Source organism: Hemicordylus capensis, chromosome 2 (genome assembly GCF_027244095.1).
Source record: "Hemicordylus capensis ecotype Gifberg chromosome 2, rHemCap1.1.pri, whole genome shotgun sequence".
In the NCBI taxonomy this organism is placed as follows: Eukaryota; Metazoa; Chordata; class Lepidosauria; order Squamata; family Cordylidae; genus Hemicordylus; species Hemicordylus capensis.
Window position 1 is genome coordinate 376,710,846 of NC_069658.1, and position 20,622 is coordinate 376,731,467.

The 20,622-nt window shown below is 43.0% G+C and overlaps 1 protein-coding gene and 1 long non-coding RNA gene across 9 annotated transcripts in view; both read right to left on the reverse strand.

Moving 5' to 3' along the window:
- The window catches only part of LOC128347318 (uncharacterized), a 78,253-nt gene extending 74,986 nt beyond the window's left edge, over positions 1 to 3,267 (reverse strand). For both annotated transcript variants that reach the window (XR_008317500.1, XR_008317501.1), the window contains exon 1: positions 2,832 to 3,267. This is a non-coding gene — a long non-coding RNA (uncharacterized LOC128347318). The remainder of the gene's footprint in view (positions 1 to 2,831) is intronic.
- Positions 3,268 to 13,518: 10,251 nt separating this feature from the next.
- Positions 13,519 to 20,601, reverse strand: PTTG1 (PTTG1 regulator of sister chromatid separation, securin). 7 transcript variants are annotated; one of them, XM_053296538.1, is made up of 8 exons: positions 19,709 to 19,790; positions 18,909 to 18,972; positions 18,651 to 18,742; positions 17,656 to 17,756; positions 16,718 to 16,887; positions 15,127 to 15,217; positions 14,672 to 14,821; positions 13,519 to 13,657 (listed from the first exon to the last, which is right to left on the reverse strand). In XM_053296538.1, exons 4-8 carry the CDS (start codon positions 17,738 to 17,740, stop codon positions 13,584 to 13,586), a joined length of 570 nt encoding a protein of 189 aa, XP_053152513.1. In that variant the 5' UTR covers positions 17,741 to 17,756; positions 18,651 to 18,742; positions 18,909 to 18,972; positions 19,709 to 19,790; the 3' UTR covers positions 13,519 to 13,583. The 7 variants fall into 7 exon arrangements, with proteins under 7 accessions (XP_053152513.1, XP_053152512.1, XP_053152510.1 ...); XM_053296537.1 differs by lacking the exon at positions 19,709 to 19,790 and adding an exon at positions 19,084 to 19,178; XM_053296535.1 differs by lacking the exons at positions 18,651 to 18,742; positions 19,709 to 19,790 and adding an exon at positions 20,435 to 20,601.
- Positions 20,602 to 20,622: the final 21 nt, after the last annotated feature.

Consider the following 20,622-nt stretch of genomic DNA (forward strand, 5'->3'; position numbering starts at 1 on the left):
GCCATCCCTTGCTCTCCCCACCCGCCAAGTGGTAGGGTGAGGGCACAGAACAATAGGATGGGCACTCAGTGCCTTGCTCCCCAAGAAGGGAGGAACAGTCATGTATGTTCACAAGCACAAACACTCCAAGCAGCAGCACAAGCAGGGCACTTCATCATGGTGCCAGGAGGGTGAGGAAAATGGCTGGGGGTGGGGAGCACAAAAGTCAGACCTGAGCAGGGAGGCTGGAGCAGCCAAGTTCTATTTTTTTTACATAGAAACGGTGGGGGAAGGGGGCCCAGCCCCTTCCCCTGAGGTGCACGCATGCAATTTTGGCCATACCTCATGAAAAGAACCATCCTGGGTTACACCTAGTTATTGGTTGCATTAACATCCTCCCAAGGACCATTCGCTCATGAGAGTGACAAGCCCTAGAGCAGGCATGCACAAGTCAAATACTCTGGTGCACAGTTTCTCAACCACTGGTCCCTGGACCGCTACTGGTCCCCGAAGGGTTGAGTGCCGGTCCCGGACTGGGAGTCAACCCCCCCACCACCACCAACAAAAACTGCAATCAAGGCACTCACTTCCTCAATTTTGCACATGGCACGGAAGAGGAGGAGTATCACGGAGGCGTGGGACCCTTCTTGTGCCTTGCCTCCATGTGCTGCTGAGATCTTCCTACACTTATCTTATTCCCTATCTTTACAGCTTCAAACTGTATGCAGCGTGGGGGCATCAAGGAAAAGGTATGGCAGTGGGTGCCATTTGAAGGGCTGCTGGTTCTTGCATGCTCATTGTTTGCAGCCAAAGGTTGATTGATTGAAACCCAGCTGCCTGCTGCGGCCGAGGCGCCTTGAGAGAGAACGCTGTTTTCCTCTTGCATCAGTGGGGCGTTGTGGTCCCTCAGCCCCCTGTAACCCCCTGGTCTGCGGTCCCCTTCGTGACCTCACCAGGGGGTGGAACCTCTGGCCGAGATCATGCCGCAGTGAGGGCTAAGTGGCGGAGGGAGGGAGGAGGGCCGCCTTGGCTCCGGCTTTGCAGAAAAGGGAGTGCAGGTGGACCTTCCTCGAGGGAGAGGGAAGCACACGTACCAAGGAGGGCTAAGTGGAGGAGGGAGGCTGCGTGGTACGGGGAAGAGGCAAGATACCATTTTGTGCATTCATGCAAATGAGTAATTGGATGAATGGCACTGGAATGAAGTGATCCTGGGGATTTGATGCCCCAGCACGGTTCGTGTCCGATCCAAACCGATTTAAAACCAGCTGCCTGTTGCGTCCAAGGCACCTTGAGAGGAAACGCCATTTCCCTCTTGCATTGGTGAGGTGTTGTGGTCCCTCGGCCCCCTATAACCCCCTGGTCTGCACCGCCGGTGGAAGACAGCGGTCCCCTTTATGACCTCGCCGGGTGCGGGGGACAACCTCTGGCCGGGATCATGCTGCAGTGAGGGCTAAGCAGAGGAGGAAGGGAGGAGGGCTGCTTGGCTCGCCTCGTAGGTATGCGCGGGCAGCATGTGGGACCACGTGAGCTGAGTGGCCCTAAAGGCAGGCTGGTGTGATTGGCGCACACAGGGGAGTTGGGAGGGGGGCACAGAAGGGCACGTTGTGAGAGAGGATGGGGGAACACCTGCTACACTCTGGTGCACAAGCACAGTGGCGGCAACTCTTGGACCCAGGCGACCTTCTGAGCGCTGTCTGGTGCACCATTGCCTCACTCACCCTGAACAGCGCCTCGTCTCCCCAGCAAGGAAAATGAGGCATCCACCACTACAACGCCCCACGCCCTCTGCCATCTCAGAATCACCCCCTTCCCTTTAATGCCAGGTCCCCACCGCTCTTCTTTACATTTTCTTTCACCGTAAAAAAAAAAAAAAACATTCCCAGCACCTGCCATGTAACCGTTTTTAAGGAGTTTTGGAGGAGCTGCGTGGGTTTCATTAGGTCCGCCTCACAAAGTGCACATCTAAGAGCAGGAGCCAGATCAAGCCAGGTGATCATGACCAAGCAGCATTGACACAAATGAGAGATGACTAAATTAATTTCAGTGGGTGGTCCTGACTAACGTCGTCTGGATCCAGCCCTGCGACTATACAACTCCTGCTAAAACTCCACCTCCATCATGAGGGGGTTACACTGTAGATTTCCGGCTCTACTGAACTTGTCCAGCTCTCCTCTCTTCCTTTTTGGTTTGCTTGACATCCAGCCTGATGAAGCATTTTGGGGAATTCAAAAGCTTGCTTGTGTGTTGTTTTCATTGGCCCCATGTAGCTTTTGAATTTTTCTAATGGCCCAACATCCCCTCTCCATTGAGTAATCACAAGCACCCCCACCGCGCACATACTGAAGACATGCTGGAGACAAATTTGTTCACCCAGGCTTTTAGATTCAGGGGTTCTCAACCTTGGGTACCCAGATGTTGGTGGACTTCAACTCCCATAATCCCCAGCCATAATGACCAAATGCCATTGTGGTTGGGGGTTATGGGAGTTTAACTGAGGGACCCAAGTTTGAGAACCCCTAATATTCCATGTTTGCAAAAGATTCCAAATTTAATGATTTTAATGCTTATATTATTTTAATTGTAAACTGCCCAGAGATGCAAGTTTTGGGCAGTATAGAAGTCTGATAGATAGATAGATAAACTTGAAACCCCTTTACTAACTGCTGGTCCGGGAAACTTCGCATGAAGAATGTAGTGGTCCTTGACTCCAAAAAGGTTAAGAGAAACTGCTCTGGTGGACGAGAACCAACCATGTCTTGAGATACAGGGCCGAGGTAAATTTTCAGCACATTAACGATCACATTAAAATTAATTATTAAAAATATTAATGAAAGCAATTATTAGTTACCTACAGCATGCAAAGGTAAGAGGAGGCTTCCAGCAATCTTTCCTCTTCCCTGTCGCCCATGCACTTTCAATGCTTGCAAAGGTCAGTTCTGAAAGGGGGCTGACCCCCATCAAGTCCATGGAGCAATGTGGCATTTTGCACACAGACACCACAATACTTTGGGCCACCCCTGGGGCCAGCAAAAAAAGTCCCCGTGAGCCAGAGCTGGGCCCCAGGCCTTATGTTGTGCAGGCCTGCCCTAGAGGCATGCGGGCCAGACCTGCCCTAGAGGCATGCGGGTCTAGGTCCCTGCAAGCCCAGGTGAAGGGTACCCCAGCTACTCCCTCTGGCAATCAAGTCACCCCTTAGCACATATACATGATTTTCTCTACCCACCATGGCCACGTGGCTTGGTAAGGATTGCTGAAAATGCCAGCTCCCCTCACCCGGGATTCCCCGCAGTGACTGATCTACATATGTCACAATGCCAGGCCTGGGAATTCTGAATAGGTTAAAGGGCCCATGGCGCAGTGTAGACATCCACTACCGCATGTAGGTAAACCATGGTTTTCCCATCTAGTACTGTGATGGTAGCCAAGGAATTGCCCAGGGGGGAGGAGATGTGTGCCCAGAACACACACTTCTATCAACTGTGGCAGCTGCAAGGCATAGCCATATAAAAGGAATGTTGCATTACAATGCTAGACTTTTTTCAGAGAAAACAAGTTTAAGTATCTGCTTGCTGTTAGCAGTAACTCTTCAAGCTACTTCAGAAAGCAGCTACTCTTTTTCTCATTGCAACCCAATCTACCCATTTTTCGGGGACAGAAAATCCAATTCTCCTAGGAAAAAGTCTAAAACAGGGGCCAGCAGATATGTGGGGGTCTGGAAGTAGTTAGGAGCCAAATCTACCATGCTTCTGAGGCCCAATTTCAACATTTCCAGGATACAGCGAAGCTAGAGGATACAGCGAAGCTAAAGAGGCTAGAGTTTCGAGACAGTTGTCTACATACAACTTCCTGACCCTCTGTCTATCACCATTGCTCCTTTTCCCAGTTATTCTAGCTCTTCACACAGCCATTTTCAAATTTCTTGTGCATGCTTTTCTTCCACAGACCCATTACCTGCCAAGCAGTTTAAAGTTTTGGAGCAATTTATATATGCAATTTATTCTAATTTACAATATATTATATCCATTTTGCCTAGTTTGTGCTCCCTAATCACAGAAGTTGGCTTGCATAATCTGTTGTAGTTGTTACCATTACAGAATTTATACACCTTTGAACATTCATCAGCCAGAAAATGGAAGTGTGACACTAAGCTTCCTTTTGCTTGAACAGGCCAGGATTTTATTTATTTATTTATTTATTTAAGAGATCTGCAGGCCAGACTGCATCATTTTCTACTTTCCCTCAGTGACTAAACCCACTGCCTACTAATGAGTGGAGCCAACCATCCTGTGCAATCAGCATGCTGGTGATTCCTTCTAAATTCTATTCACATTATACAATCAGAAATTATTTTCCAGTACAACTCCAAACATCTTCAGCTTCTAGTATCTGCTTGTTTAACCAGCATCAAAGAGAGGAAAATGCAACTTCCAATAGCCAACTAGATGCAATTTCTCCCTGCTCTTTTTCCTTTCACAAAATGCAGTTGTGGAGGCTGCAGTTTAAAGCCAAATACTTTTCTTACCATTTCTTTTCCAGTTATTTCCCTACTATTACCACCCACTCTGGCTGTGCTCACTCCCTCACACACACAGTGGGAGGGAGAGAATATGGGTCATGTTAGTAGCAGCAAAACCAAAGAGTTCGATAATGATAAACTGGATAGTCTTCATCACAGCACTCGTAGAAAGTTGCTGTGCTTGCTTTTTATGTAAATTACTGACTACCAGGCTGTATATTGTAATGTTTAAGGACTTTGGCTTTACATTCTGCATGCCTACTTAGAAGCAAGCTCCCTTGGTTTCAATCAGATCTTCTGTCAAGTAGGTGTGTGCAGAATTGCAGCCTTAACTGAAAAGCTGTGCTTGTTGTTCTATTGCTGCTGTTAATCTGCTAATTTACATAATATGCAAATTGATTACAAGCCAATTTACATGATATGCAAATTGGGGTCCCCGGATTTGGAGAGCCAGAATGTGGCAATCCTATACTCATTCCCCTATAGAGAAGTCACCTTTTGAATTACTGAGAGGACTACAAAGTTACCACCAAACTTACCCAATGACAACAGCTGATATGACTTTCCATGCTATCTCACCCTGAGGTTGCAGAGATTCATGATCAGGTAAGGGAGAAGCAACAAAAATATAAATTGTATGTGGATCAGAAAAGGGATGTGAAACAGCAAATATTTCAGGTGGGGGCTTTGTCTGAATACAGCTGTCTTATATAGTGAGAAAGGGACATTCTTGATATTCTGGAATGAAACAAATCATTAAAATCCTAGGAGAATTTCCAGCATGCATACTATGAGACAATAGGGAAGGGAGTCTGATTTCAAGAGAGGAATTTGATATATGATATTGCCTCCAGTTTTGATCTCACAGATGAGACTGATGAAAGTGGTGGACAATCCTTGGTACCCGAAGAACAAACAGCTCCCGTGCCAAAGAACCCAGGACTTAGGAGAAGTGTGTGTGACAGGAGACCACCTAAAAGACTTCAATACTTTGTCAATAAATTTTAAATCAATTCAATTTTTGTTGTTATAAAGGGGTGGGGTGTGTTGTATTCTATCCAGTAATCTTTTGTTATTTGGATGTTTGTCCTAGTGGAGATCCTGTAGAGAGTGTGGGGGAGGAGTCAGAAAGAAAAGAGAGGGGAAAGGGAGAAGGAGAAAAATGGAATTGTTTCTGTATAAAACTTAGTTAAACATAGGATTGTTTTGTATTTACAAGGGAAGAAGCTATAAAACACAGTGCTTGTCTGCAGAGACAAGTGTGGTGACTTTCCCCACATGATTTAGAAGCCTGGTTAGTCAGGCTTCTAAATTGCACTGAAAGAGCCTCCAAGCATTCACACTTGACTTTGCTTCCACTTTCACACTAGAACAAATGCATTTCCCAATCCACAGTCAGGAAACTGTAGTTTAACTGTATTTAGTCAAACTAGGATAAAATTGTGGATAAAACTGAGAGAAGTGCACAAGCCTGTGGCTCACCAAGGATTGTTCTCATAGTGCTAAGCCATGCTTCAGCATTACATCTGTATTCTGCCATGAGTCCTGTAACATCTTAAAGACCATTAAATATATCATGGCATAAGTTTCTGGAGGACAGAGTCTACATCATCTGATGTATTCCACAATACAGTGGTCCCTCTACTTACGAAATTAATCCGTTCCGAATGCACATTTGTAAGTCGAAAAGTTAGTAAGTCGAAAAGCGGTTTCCCATAGGAATGCATTGGGAACTGATTAATGCGTTCCGGAGCCTAGAAAAAAGACCCAGACCCCCAGTAAGACTTGCAAACTGCACAGGAACATTTCTTTTCAAGAATAAACAGGCAGTAAACAGGCAGGCAAGTCAAGGAAACCACATGTAAAATTCGTAAGTCGAGGAAACCCCATCTAAAAATTTGTAAGTCGAAAAAACCGCATCTAAAACCGGATCTAAAACTGCCGTTTGTAACTCGAAAAATACTTATGTCGAGTAGTTCGTAAGTTGAGGGACCACTGTACATTGTGCTATCTTTGTTCATCTTTAAGATGCAACAGAACTCTGTTGCTTTGGATTCTAATCACATAATAACCTCACAACTCTAACAGTCAAGCAGAGAGAAAGATCTTCTCAAACTTTTTTGTTCATTCAGTCCCTACTCAGGTTGACACTTCTTATTTTGAAATATTTTCCAAAGCATGGCAAGATGCATTCATACATAGCAGAGTATTCTGAGTATCACTGCACTATACCAAAACCCATGCACAAAAATCACCAGATGATAAGATCAGAAGAAGTTATTGAATTTTTTTTAAAATGGGTGGATGAATGTACCCTTGACTCTGAAATGATCTGTGCATCGCATCATTGGCCCAATTTATACTTCTCTGTACAATACAAATCACCAAAAACTGCTTTCTTGTCACCAGGCTCGTTAGCATTATTTATTATTATTATTATTATTAATCATATTTATATACCACCTGATATGTGCATCTCTAGGCAGTGTACAAAATTTAACACAAACACAACAAATATAAAACAGACAAAACAAAACAACTTCACAGAATAAAAAGTTAAAACAATATCACAATAGCCTGAGAAAACAGGTGTGTCTTGAGGGTCTTCCTAAAAGCAAACAGAGATGGAGAAGCTCTTATTTTGACATGGATCATTTTCCAGAGCCCTAGGGCAGCCACAGAGAAGGCCTGGTCCTGAGTTGCCACCAAACAAGCCAGTGGAAACCATAACTGACCTCCCCAGGTGATCGTAATAGGCAGCGGGGTTCATGACAGAGAAGGTGCCCTCTTAAGTACTCTGGACCCAGGCTATTGAGGGCTTTGTAGGGAATAACCAGCACTTTGTATTTCACCCAGAAACATATCAGCAGCCAGAGCAGTTCTTTCAAAATTGGTGTTATGAGGTCCATTTAGGTTGTCCCAGAGACCAGTCTGGCTGCCACATTCTGTACCAATTGTAGTTTCCGGACTATGTACCAAGGCAGTTCCACATAGAGTGCATTACAGTAGTCAAGCCTGGAGGTTACCAGCACCACTGTTTTAAGGTCATTTATGTCCAGAAATGGGCAGAGCTGACATATCAGCCGAAGCTGATCAGAAGCACTCCTGGCCACTGCCTCAGCCTTAGAAAACAGAGTGAGCTTTGGATCCAGGAGCAGTCCCAAACAACATACCTGATCTTTCAGGGGGAGTGTAACCCCATCTAGAACAGTCAGATCTAAACTATCTCTTCGGTCCCGACCCCCACAGTCAGTTCCTCCGCTACATCTTATTTGGATTCAACTTCAGGTTTGTTATCCCTCATCCAGCCCATTAATAATTTATAGGTTAGTAGTTTATCACCCCATCATGCAATCTAGACAGTGGTTATTTCCCATGCCAACGTTTACCTCCGAGGGCTGATAATGCTGCCATACATTACAAGTGCAACATGGAGGCATCCTGGGAAGTGTTTTTCCACTGCTCCCATGCCACACTGGTACCAAGTCAGTTGGGACACTGTGACTGGGGTTCAGACCCGTGAGAGATAGGGGTTCACAAAAGGTGAAATCTGATGGTCAAGAACTATTCAGCAGCTACTTCAAAGCTTAGCATATGATGCCTGCAACTGTGGGGTGGAAGAGGGCAGTCAACTAAAACCTCCAATCACATGGTTCAGAGCAACTTACACATTGTTACATGCATCTGCATGTTACAAAATCCTGACTATGAATTAACAGGAAAAGCAGCCCCAGGAGACGGAGGGAAAAGGAGCAGAAGAATGGCAAGGAAGCAGGGATGCTTAACACTGTCCCCAGTAGCCCTTTTCTTCTACTTAAGATCCATTCCAAAACTGCTTTTCCAAACACCAAATGGTAAGCATCTTTAAGCTGTTACTGTGTGGCCACCAGCCATCTGAATTCATCTACCTCTGTAGGTGTTGGACAGACAAACCTTGAGGTTTCTTCCAACTCCAAAGCCCAAACACATTCCCCATTGTCCTCTGGCCCTTCAATAACTTCCTTAAGTGCCTTTACCAATAGCCATACGGAAGCTCCGCTCACTCTCAACACACAGGGTGTGAAATTATATCCACTTTCCTAAAGACATTTCCCTGCCTGCCACCTCACCCTATTTTCTGCCAGTTATTTGGAGTTTTCAGTTTAGAAGTCTGATTACACTGGAAATGTATCCCTACAGGACAGATGCCTTAATTAGGCACACTGTCGCATAAACTGTAATAGCTTTACATAACAATATAAAAGGAAAATCATTCCAGAACATGTAAGAAATGGACTGAGAACTGTTAATCCTTCCTCAGGTCTTCTTTGAGGACATGTTTAATAGTAAATTAAGTTAATGACCCCAAAGCTAAGTTAATGATATGTTAAATTTTAAGCACTTTCTTTGTCATCACACAGCTTTATATTTAACAGTGCTATCATTTCTGGATATGATTTTAAAGGTTTTCCTGCTAGTGAGCACAGCATATGGACTATTTTAATTTAAATTACTTTTAAGTAATCAGCATATATTGCTTTTTTACATCATCATGTAAAATCCAAATGCTATTCAATTAACTCATCATGGGGAGTAATTAGTTGGAAATAATAGTGACCTTGAAGAACTGTTGCAGCATTCATTGCAGAAGACAGACAAATTCTTGTCACAAAGCCTAACCTTATATCGTTTTGCAGAAGTGGATACAATAAGAAATTGTAAAGCATTCTTTTTTAACAGCACATCAGTGCCAGATCAGTGGTTAAAGTAGATATTGTCCACCTCTGGAGGAAAAGCAATTACGCCAAGTATTATGACAACCTATGAATTGGAGCAGGATAATGGAACACAAGAGCAAGATTTTCTATGCATCTTAATATTTTGCCCATGTAGCTAAATTCTACAAATAAGAGCTTTGTATTGAAACTATTAAGACTGCTAGTTTAACTAGGGAAGCAAACCCAGTCTGTTCAGTTCTGATGGTGCTTAGGAAGTACTTTATTTACACACACACACACACACACACACACACACACACACACACCTCCCTCCCCTCCCCCCTCTCTCTAGAAAACCTCAAACAACTGGTTCACATCTTGAGCCCATAACCTGTTAACATCAAGTCTATACCAAACCAGCATAAAATAACAGAACAACTCTCAAATGCCCTGAACAGAGCTTATTTTAATACTGTACTACATTGCATTTACCACTCTGTATTACCATTAACCCAAGTACTGAAAATAAGTGGACTGGATACTTCAAAGAGTGTTTGGACCATCACAGCTACAAACCTCTGGAACAGAAAGCCCCTTGTCATCTTAAAAATTATTGCCCTCTTTGATGCTTTGAAGAGGAAAGATTCAGCATATATACATGAATCCTCTCCCAAAACACGGATTCATGGTACAGTTGCGAACCACCATCATCACCCCTGCCCTACAAACTTTATTCTAAAATCTGGGGAGGAACTCTATAGAAGTTGAAATTATATTCTAGATAGTCAAGTGCTATGGATAGACATTGCAAGTATTTTTGACAAAAGACCAAAACAATTTTTAAAGGGTGGTTGTTTTTTTTTAAGTTACTTCACTTTAACTAAGACATTATTGCCAGCTGGCTGCACAGCAGAACATGATCTAGGTAATAAACGTTTAAATATAGTCAATTACGGCACATATTTCTGAATAATAGAAGAGATAGGAGTGTGACCTTGGCCATTTGGGAAGCAATAAGCTTTGCAGAAGGTTCTAATATATTATTGTATGCATCCATTAGGCATATGCTTCCTGAGAGAGCACGATTCTAGCCTATGAATACTGCATATGCACTGTCCTCTCAATCAGGTGCAATCTTTTCACCTCCAGCATATCATGAAGCAAGTCCTAGTTGTTCATTAAAAGTCAATTACCCTAATAAAATTCCCCCTTACAGACTGCTTTAGAGATTCTTCTTTTGTAGCATGTAGCATTTAACCAGTTACTGCTGTAGCCAAGCATTTGCAGGCATGTTCTAAACAAGAAGGGTGTTGTGGGAAAGGAGAATATAATCCTGGAGCATCTTGTACCTGAAAATTATATTCCCTTTTCCCTACACCACCCTGTTTATTACCACCATTCCAAAGAAACCAGCCATTGCATGTTGCTTCCCTATGCCTGTGTGAGGCTTGCTCTGGGAGACAATAGCCTGCTTCAGGTACCATGTGGATTGAATCCTGGTTTTTCCATGACATTCTCTGGTCTTGAGAACATCAGGAGAGGAAGGATGCTACTTTGTCTTGGCTTAGAACAAGCCAGGATCTGTCATTATGTCTGAACCAGTGCTCCCTCTAACAGGGATTCCCAGATGTTGTTGACTACAATACCCAGAATCCCCAACTACAATGGCTTTTGCTTGGGGATTATGGAAGTTGTGGTCAACAACATCTGGGAATCCCTGTTAGAGAGAACATTGGTCTGAACTAAGCAATTCTAACCAGAGGTCTTACAAAAGAAGCATAGGGACACACCTGTCTTGGCCCTGTAGGACATCAGAGCTGGATTTATGTTAACTGTTCTCCATCCCTCAGACCCAGCTCTCCTGCCAGCCACTGCTTCCCCAACTCTGTTTTCATGCTGTAGACAGAAGGGAAAATGGAATGCTAAACTAAGCTGTTGTAAGTCTTCTAGGTTTCTGTTACAAGAGTGGCATTTCCCCCCAGCAGTAGTTACAAATGTTTAGGCCTAAGCAGTTAGGAATGCTTCTCATAGACATATTCATTAACATGACTCGGAGACAGGGTGCCTCTAAATACCAGTTGCAGAAGGCCAGCAGAAGAGAGGGCAAGCCCTTACCTCTTACCTGTGGGGTTCCCAGAAGCATCTTGTGGTCCACTGTGTGAAACAGGATGCTGGACTAGACAGGCCTTGCGCTTGATCCAGCAGGGCTGTTCTTATATTCCAACATCCCACTTTAGGACATGCTTATATGGACTGTTCAGATGGATATATTAATTTAACTCAGCAATAGCAGTGTTTGTACAGTTGGTCAGAGACCACAGTAATATATATTTACAAAGGTGTAGATGAAAGATGCAGCTGTCCTATGACTGAAGGCATTTAAAAAAAAAAAAAACTTCCTCTGCACATGTTCTCCAGTCACCACCAAGAGCCAGCTCACTGGGAATGCCTCCAGTCCTTTTGCCTACAGATTACTGAGATATACTTACATTCAGGGATCTGTGCAACTGGAGCAAGAATACCAGCTGCCCCACATATAGCAACTAAGTCAAACCCTTGAAGTACACATGCAGCCCTATGTGAAGGATGAGGTACATCAGGTTGGCCACTTGATGGTACTGTGTAGCCATCCATGAAGTACTTTAGAAAGTTTGCCATTTTAAAAAGATAGATTCTAATATTATACTGATTATCCATGGGCAGTCTTGGTTCAGTTTAGCCTACTGGAGGCACTGGCCAGTGTCCTGCTCAGCATAACACAGGAAGTGCTGATCCACTCCTGCTACTGCACAATTGCAGTGAAGCAGCACTTTCTCACTTACCCACTTTCTCTACAAGGGTTACACTTTGGGCCAGGGGTTCCCAACCTGTGGTACCCCAGATATTATTTATTCATTCATTCAATTTCTATACTGCCCTTCCAAAAATGGCTCAGGGCAGTTTACAAAGAAAAACAACAAATAAATAAGATGGATCCCTCTCCCCAAAGCGCTCAGTCTAAAAAGAAACATGAGACAGACACCGGCAACAGTCTCTGGAAGTACTGTGCTGGGGGTGGACAGGGCCAGTTACTCTCCCCCTGCTAAATAAAGAGAATCACCATGTTAAAAGGTGACTCTTTGTCAAGTTAGCAGGGTTATAGATATGGTTGAACTAGAACTCCCATCAACCTCAGCTACAATTTATTGTGGCTGGAGATTATAGGTGTTGTAGCTCCCCTGCCCTAGGCCACACCTCAAAGAGTGTTACTGGTTTTGGTTTTTAATGTCACCCAGGATCAAACAGGAACATCCTGAAGAAGGGTATGTCCCAGGCCAAGTCAGTTGACCTATTAGCCCCACTGGAGGCAAGGGTCTTCTCAGCATTCCCTTGTGCCAACTATATTCAACACCACCACAGAAAAGTACATGAAGAGAGGTTCAGTAACCTGTTGAGTACCAATATAGGAAATATGCAAACCCTGTCAAGTTTCTCAAGTGGACTTAGTTTCTCTGTAAATTTTTAAAGGACTACTCATATGGCCATCTTCAATGCACCTCAAGTACTAAAAGACAGGTGAATTACTTGAACGTATAATTTCCCAGGAAGCATTGGTTATATAGCTCTAGACATTTGCCATCACAGACTGATACTAGGAGGACTTGACAAGTTAGTGTAATGGAGCTTATTTTCTGCTTCTTTTAACATGGTGACTGTTACCTAGGACCCCTTCCACGTGCCGTGAATTTGGTTTGGATCAAATTGTAAACCCAAGTTATTGCAGCAAGGGGGTGGTGGGAACCACAGACATGCTGAGCTCAGAAGACATCTTTCCTTCATAAAGTTGGCTAAAAAGTGGATCCAGAAAGAGGGCTTTTTCCTTCAGACTCCTTGGCAAGAACAATCAGAATAATTATAACCTTATGACCACCACATCGGAGTTGCAATTACAAAAGAGTGCAATACTATCAGCACTATTTGAGTGGAAATCTTAACCCCAATGACAATTAGAACAGTCATTACCAGACTGAAGAGGCTGGCAGAGATCTGAACTACAGGGCACTTTGCTAATTAAGCTGGAAATTCAGACTGCGCATGTTTCATGAGAACCAAGTCCCAGCTATGGGCCAGGCACAAGGCCTGAAACACAGTCAACTAAGGCTACAATCCTTTTCATACTTACTAGGAGCTGTGCCAAGGATAACTGCTCTGTAGCCATGTTTATGTACTTTTCCTTGGACAAGAAGAGTGTCAGCAGTTCCTGGATCTCAATTACACTAACCAGTTCTCAAATATCTAGCCTCTGTTAAGTTTTTATCTTGGGTTGTAAATTCAAGATACACTGGGTTACCAATTATAGCTTTATTTACAACTTGTTTAGAAATCAGATAAAAGAATTGCTTGTTAGCATGTTACAAAGGAGGGGGAAGATCAATTGTTATTTCATCCAAGGCAGCCAGGTAGTCTTTAGTTGACTGCAGAGCATCTGAAAATTAAAAAAAAAAACCACTCAGTAAGCATCTCAAGTCATTTACATTGTTTCAAGGGCAGTACCCAGACAAAGATTTGCATATGCAGAACCAGAGCCCAGAGAAAGCATTTGTGCACCCTAAGCAAAGTTTGAGAAGTATGCCCCCAACAAAAACAAAAACAAAAAAACCCCCACCATTTTACCTCTCAAAACCAGTTCCTGACTGTCACCCAAAATTCTCCACCCTGCTTGTCAGTGACATTTGAAGCTGGACAGAGAATTTCAGGCAAAATTCAGGCATCAGTGGTTAGCAGGTTCAGACAACACACCTGTTAGGAGCACACACTCCCTGGGAAGATCTGTCTTACTTTCAAGCAGTCTTGTGAACCAGACCTATGTATAACAGCAACATGCTATCCCTTTCTGCCATATACAAATTTCCAGCTTTGAGAAGCAGTTGAATTGTGTGTACATTTCAGGCTGTTCAAAAGAGGGCGAGAGTCTTGTTTTGCACTGTAGTTATGTTGGTCTGCCTTTTGTAATCGTTCACATAACCCCTCCCTTCCCTACACTGCAGATTACCAAATATCTGTGCAGTACTGTCCACTGAAAAGCTTTGGGCCTTCATTTTAACATCAGCAACTTGAAGTATCACAAAATATGTGCCATGGAAGGAGGGCATATGTGCCATGTTCTCCTACCAGACTGCTTCTGCATGTACAGCAGGACAGGGGAAGAAAAGGTTTTCATTGCTCCCTCCTTCCCTCTGCAGCCCCTTTAGCTGCCAAAAATATGTCCAAGGACTCCCAGCTTGTGCAAGTCTTAGTCTGGATTTTACCAAACTCTATTTTAATGTCTAGTATGTATTAGCCTAGTAATCAAAACTTAGGCAGCTGTTGGCTGTGCCAACCAAAACCACCAAGTTGCTTTTCGATTCTTTATTAGAAGGTGTATTACTCAGCCCAGCCATAGGCCCTTTCAACAGAATGCTACAGCTACTCACTTTCCTGAATGCACATTAAGACTTACCGTAACCCCATGAAAGTGAAGGTGGTTTTACAGGTGCAGGGATTGTGCTTGCAAACCTATCAGATGCATTTTCAAATGTCATAAGAGGAACACCCATCAGTGACAAATGGCTCAATCTGTGCTCCTCAGGAACTTCAAAATTCTCAAACTCTGTTCAGAAAAATTGGGTATTTTGAGTCATTGCCATTCTGTCTCACAGTGGGGAAGTGATTAATTTTACCCAATTCATGTTTCCAATTTGCTCTAAGACACAGTTTCTTTATTATACTTAGTGACTTTATAAACATTATTCTAGCACAGAAGTACAGGTTTTCAAAGCCAACTGCTAACCAACATTCCAGCAATATCCTAGTTATCTGGTTAATAGTCTTAGTTGAATCAGATTTAATAATTAAGCATCCCCCCCACCCCATCATTTTATCACCAAAGTCAACATAAGCTTTAATAGTTATTACCTAGAGGATTATAAGGAAAGAAGTTCTCCTTTTCTGGATAATCTTCAGTGACCATGCTGCAGCCTTCAGCTTTGTTTGTATTTTCAATAACCTTAAAGAAGAACCATCAGAAGATTTTATTATAATAGCCTTCTAATTAGAATAGCCAGCTCAAATCTTTATTATGGTCTTAGACCAGCAAAAAACCCACCACCTCAACATGCGATTATGAGGTAGGGTGCAGATATATGAAATGGTAGCAACACAGTCTCTCAAGAAGAAGTTGTTGTTGTTGATTCAATTTCTATACCGCCCTTCCAAAAATGGCTCAGGGCGGTTTACAAAGAGAAATAATAAATAAGATGGACCCCTGTCCCCAAAGGGCTCACAATCTAAAAAGAAACATAATACAGACACCAGCAACAGTCACTGGAGGTCCTGTGCTGGGGGTGCAGAGGGCCAGTTACTCTCCCCCTGCTAAATAAAGAGAATCACCACGTTAAAAAGGTGCCTCTTTATCAAATTAGAAGGGGTAAATTGAGATGGTCCCCCTTACACTGACTTCTTGCCTCGAAGAAAGAGTACTATTACCCAATGTTCCAACAAGGCACAATATAGTGTAAAGCTAGTGTGGAATTAAACACTACCAATTACTTGAGTGAGTCATGGGCTCTTTCCCTCTACCTTCCTTCCCAATTTTACTATGGTGTGCAACAGCACTAACCATGGTTAATAGCAAGTGGAATTCCCATTGTAACCAACATAAAGATTATCAAATTGGCTAGCAATCCTGGCATTGTCAATTTACATGCAATAATAAGCCATGGTTAGGTGCCAGAAAGGAAGAGAATCTGCCCAGAAGCTCTTCTCCATGCCAAAGAAATCAGGCATACTACATCTGACCTAGGCCACTCAAAAATATATAATGGTATATTTAAATTGAGAATCACCCTCTAGTTTCATATCCACCGTTTCATTTTTGGCCATGCACTTAAGTGGATGGTTACCTGGTTTACAAGAAAACAAGGTGCACATCCAGGATAGCTTTATTTACATTGTGACACTACTCCAGACTAGCATGAGCTAGCCAACAACTCTCTCTCAAATATAAGTGTATGAAAAAAATACCAAGGACAGCAGCACGCCACTTGTGTCTACGAAACATCTTGAAATCAAACGAAACATCTTGAAATCAAACATAGGAAGATCAAGAACCATGGACAGGGTGAAGACAGGGACATGCTATCTATCTTCATGCAAGAAAGCACATTACGAAAAAGTCCCTCCCCCTGCCTCGTATGTTTTTTATACATGAAGTCAAAAGACACACCTCTTGTTCCTTCTGTTTGAAGATAATATAAGAACAGCCCCGCTGGATTAAGCCCAAGGCCTATCTAGTCCAGCATCCCATTTCAACAGTGGCCCACAAGCTGCCTCTGAGAAACCCACAGGCAAGTGATGAGGACATGCCCTCTCTCCTGCTGTTGCTCCCCTGCAATGGGTATTTAGGTGTCTTGCCTGAGGCTGGAGGTGGCCAATAGCGACCAAACTAGTAGCCATGAAGATTTCTTAAGATCTTTTGTGATCCTACTGAATATTAGTTCTAACCAACCTTTTTTGTAGAGAAGGATCTCTTTCCTTTTGGAATTAGATTCTTGGCTGGCAGAGTCCTATTCACATTTCCTAGAGCCTTCCTGACCGATGTGGATGTTGCTGAATTCACATTAGCTGTCCTTCCAACAAGTGGAGTCTTAGGGCACGGCCTTTCCACAAAAACCTTTGCTGTGGAATAAGCCAAACCATTCAACATAATTGACATACAGTATATAAAAAACATTATTTAAGTTTATAGTTTGGCAAAGTTCGTATCTCCAGGAGAGCTACTGACAGACTAATCTTGCAGCATTCAAGTGGTACAGGAATCTTAGGTTCAGTGACAACTGTGGCAGAGCAAAATTATACAGGCATTAATGCAAGCACTGCAGCCTTTGTTACCTGGCCAGGTGACAACTTAATGAAGAACTATATATGGATATTTAAGACTCTTCAGATCAAGGAAAAGCTAAGCTATAGTTTAGACAAACCAAGGGAGGAGATCAGTCTTCTTTCAAATGGCTCACGAGAAACAAGAAATAGAAGCATAGCCAATATTTTGCCCTCATCTTGATGCTTTTCCTTTGGGGTCCCCCATCCCCTTAACAGGCACATTAAGTATCACACTGTATTGGCTCCTCTTTTTATTGCTGCCTTTTACAGAATCTCATTAACATCCTATTTGCTGAGTTCCTTGTTTTCCATCATTCCATGTTCTTCATATCTCTGTTCTTAAATCCCTTTGTTTAAGATGTCATTACAATCTATGAACCTTCAAAGTGGGGAAAGGCTATACAAAATCAAGTACATAGCACAAGGTTGCTTAGTAATTGCGTTACCATTCTCATTCTGAGCAGTTGGAAATCTACAATCATTAACACTTCTAAATGAGCCTTCTTTTTAACAGGCATCTCAGTTCATTTGTACCAGCTTAAAGTCACATCAGTTCAGACTCACAAGGTGCAGACAGCAGTCTCAGGCGACCCTTAACAGCAGGACCAATTTCTCCATTTTCTTTGTCTACAAAGATGTGTGTAGCCATTACTTGCAAAGGACCACTAAAATAAATATCCACAGTATTATATTCAGGTTCCTGGTTTGCACAGCCTTTCATCAATACAACTAGCATATTTCTACTACTATGTTTTACTGGTAATAAAATAGTTTATTCTAGAAGCTCCCATAGGATCCTTTGGAAAATCATTATGACCGCCCAGAGCCTCTGGACAGAGCGGCTTATAAATGTAATAAATAAATAAATATGACCACACTAATTCACCTAGAGAATTTGTCCTGCTTTAATCATTCAACTTGCACTAATCACTGTTAGTATACTTAAGACATTTTATGTATATACCACAAATAGTAGGCCTCCAATACCTGTCACCTCTAATCTAGATGGAAGCTACTTACTAGGGTGAAAAAAATGCAAGGAAGTTCTAAATGGAAAAGTAGCAACCATTATTGTTGGTCCACTTCAACCACTGCTTTAAAACAGACAAGGATATTTTACTTTTTTAATAAAAAATCTGCATTCCAACACCACCATCTTTGACTATTAACTAGTTTTATTGTTTTAAATCTTGAAGCTTTTGCTGCCATGCTGACCAATACCGTTAAGACATATCCTAAGGTATAAGTTAAATTAATACTAGGAAATCACGTTACAGTGGAGTAAAAGCCTCAAAAGGAGCTAGCTCAGCTTTACTAAAGCTCTATCCCAGAGACATATATGGTTCTTTATAATTTCCTTAACCTAATTTCCTTAACCTCACCAGCTTGAAGGATATGCAGGCTGACCTCATGCATATTTGCAAACTAAGTGAGATTTAATTTCAGTTAGTGACTAGTGAGCACAGATTTAGAGCCTCATTTACCTCACACTTTGAGAGCTCATGCATTTGCTATACTACTAGTATTGTTTTACCCAGTAGTCTGTAATATTTTCTTACCTAGACTGTAGTCTCCAGAAAGGTATCAAGTAAGCTAACGTAAGCAGGAAGAACTGGTAGTGTAGTTATAGGGTTAGTTAAGTTATTCCAATCTATAGAGAAAGGTATAAGACTTTTAGGAACACCACCTCAAACAAGTATAAAGAAAAGGAAGATAGAACATAACTTGAAATGCTCACGCCCCCTTTTTCCCCTATGCTGTCCCGTGTCTTTTATAAGAGACACACGATATAAAACGTATATCTTGTGGAAACATACATTACTGTTCTCCTTTCGTTCTTCTTATATAAGAGAGAAAATCCAAAGCGAGTACAGCTGAAATCTAAAGCAACAGAAAGGACAAGACAGCAGCAGCAATCAAAATAAAAGACAAACGTTATTTAAGAACACTGCATATAAACCCTAACAATTAGACTAACTAAAACTAACCCACCAAAAGCAGCGTCTTCTGAGCCTGCGGTTTTTACTTTTAAAATCACCAACCTCGTCGCTCATTGGCTGCTGTTATCCGCGTGAAAGGCTGAAGGTGCTGGTTGGCTATTTCGCTGCGTCAATGGTGGATTTCTACCCCCACCCCGTTTTGTTTTTGGGTTTTTTGCACAAATATGAGAAAATACCAGGATAACCCATACAAAATTTCCGTGTCTACTTTGGAAGCCATTGTTTTGTTTTCTCTGGAACAAAAATGATACCTCTTTCTAGAAATCAACAGAGAAAACAATTGATGCATAGTTATGATTGAGCCTCAAATGCGCCTCCTCAAAAACCAAGAGGGAGAGCAGCAAGTTAGGTCTTATTACTCGTGAACAATGCGTAAGTCTATGTGATACTCATGGAGAATCAGGACATTGACATTGCTCATAAGAGGACGTTACAGATCAATCTGTACCCAGGATAAGACATCTTTAATGCTTTGTTAAAAAAAATAAAATTAAAACATCATAAACATTTTCAACACTCTTAAACATCAGTTTTGAAAAACTGAGTGGTAAAACATCTTCAACATTATTTTAAATAATCTTAAACATTTTTTAAAAATCATAAACATTAAACATTACATTGCCGCAAAAGTCTCTTCAAGGTATGGGCAACTGAGTGGCTACAAATGGGGACTGAGCATGCGCAACGACACGGAAGCAGTAGCAAGATCTGCCGGAAACCCTGCTGGGCAGGGCTCGTCGAGGGGCAGGGTTGATTGCGGCTACACCTGTCGTTTATTTCCCTTTTAACCGGAAGTTCAGAACATGTGTCACTCTAGTCCTTTTCTGTACGCAGCAGTCTTGCTCCGTCAGGAATTCCAAAAGGATTCCGGGAAGGCTGCGGTCTTAGGCTGGTGTAGCAGCACTTTACACCTGCTCCTCTGGGCGGGGATAAGCCCCGCTGAGCAAGATGGGGCTTCTTCCAAGTACACGTGCTAGGATCGGCCTGCACATTTTTAAAGGGCGCTCTCCTGCCTCCTGCAACCTTCAAAGCCCCTACTCTGGAGGAGGCAGGTCTCCTCCGGGGGAGCGATGGGGCTCCGTCAGAGCTCTGGGGTTTCAAGGAGGCTGCAGTAGCTCCCAAGCCTCTCACTGCCCGTCATGGAGAAGCAGACTCAGACTCATTAGGCAGCTCTAGGATTTGTTGGCAGTAAGAAGCTGCTTGGGGGTGGCTAACCAAGGAAGCGCCTTCCCTCCCCCTCGTGGTGGTGGTGGTGGTTGCCGCCGTCCTCAGGCTGCGGCAATATCGCGCGGACTTCTGTAAGGAGAAGTCCACGGGAAAGGAAAGCAGTCCGTGAGGCTTACTGCTGAGGGTAAAGGTACACAAAGGCCGGTCAGAAGGGGCGGGAGGAGAAGCCTCTCTGTCCCAGCGCATGCGAGAAGAAGACCAGCTCTTCGGCAGCAACACCAGGAGGGAGTTACACGACTGCGGAATGATGCAGTGTTGAGTGACTACGCCCGAAGGTCTCTAAAAAAGGGCCGAAAGCGCCAGA

Excerpts from the sequence above, each read along its gene's own strand:
- PTTG1 (XM_053296535.1), bottom strand. The coding sequence starts at position 20,504 with ATGCGCTGGGACAGAGAGGCTTCTCCTCCCGCCCCTTCTGACCGGCCT. Across the intron at positions 18,973-20,434 it reads GTGTACCTTTACCCTCAGCA|ATTTCAGCTGTACTCGCTTT; the intron begins GTAAGCCTCACG and ends CTGTTGCTTTAG. Across the intron at positions 14,822-15,126 it reads CTTTCCTTATAATCCTCTAG|AGTTTGAGAATTTTGAAGTT; the intron begins GTAATAACTATT and ends TTTTCTGAACAG.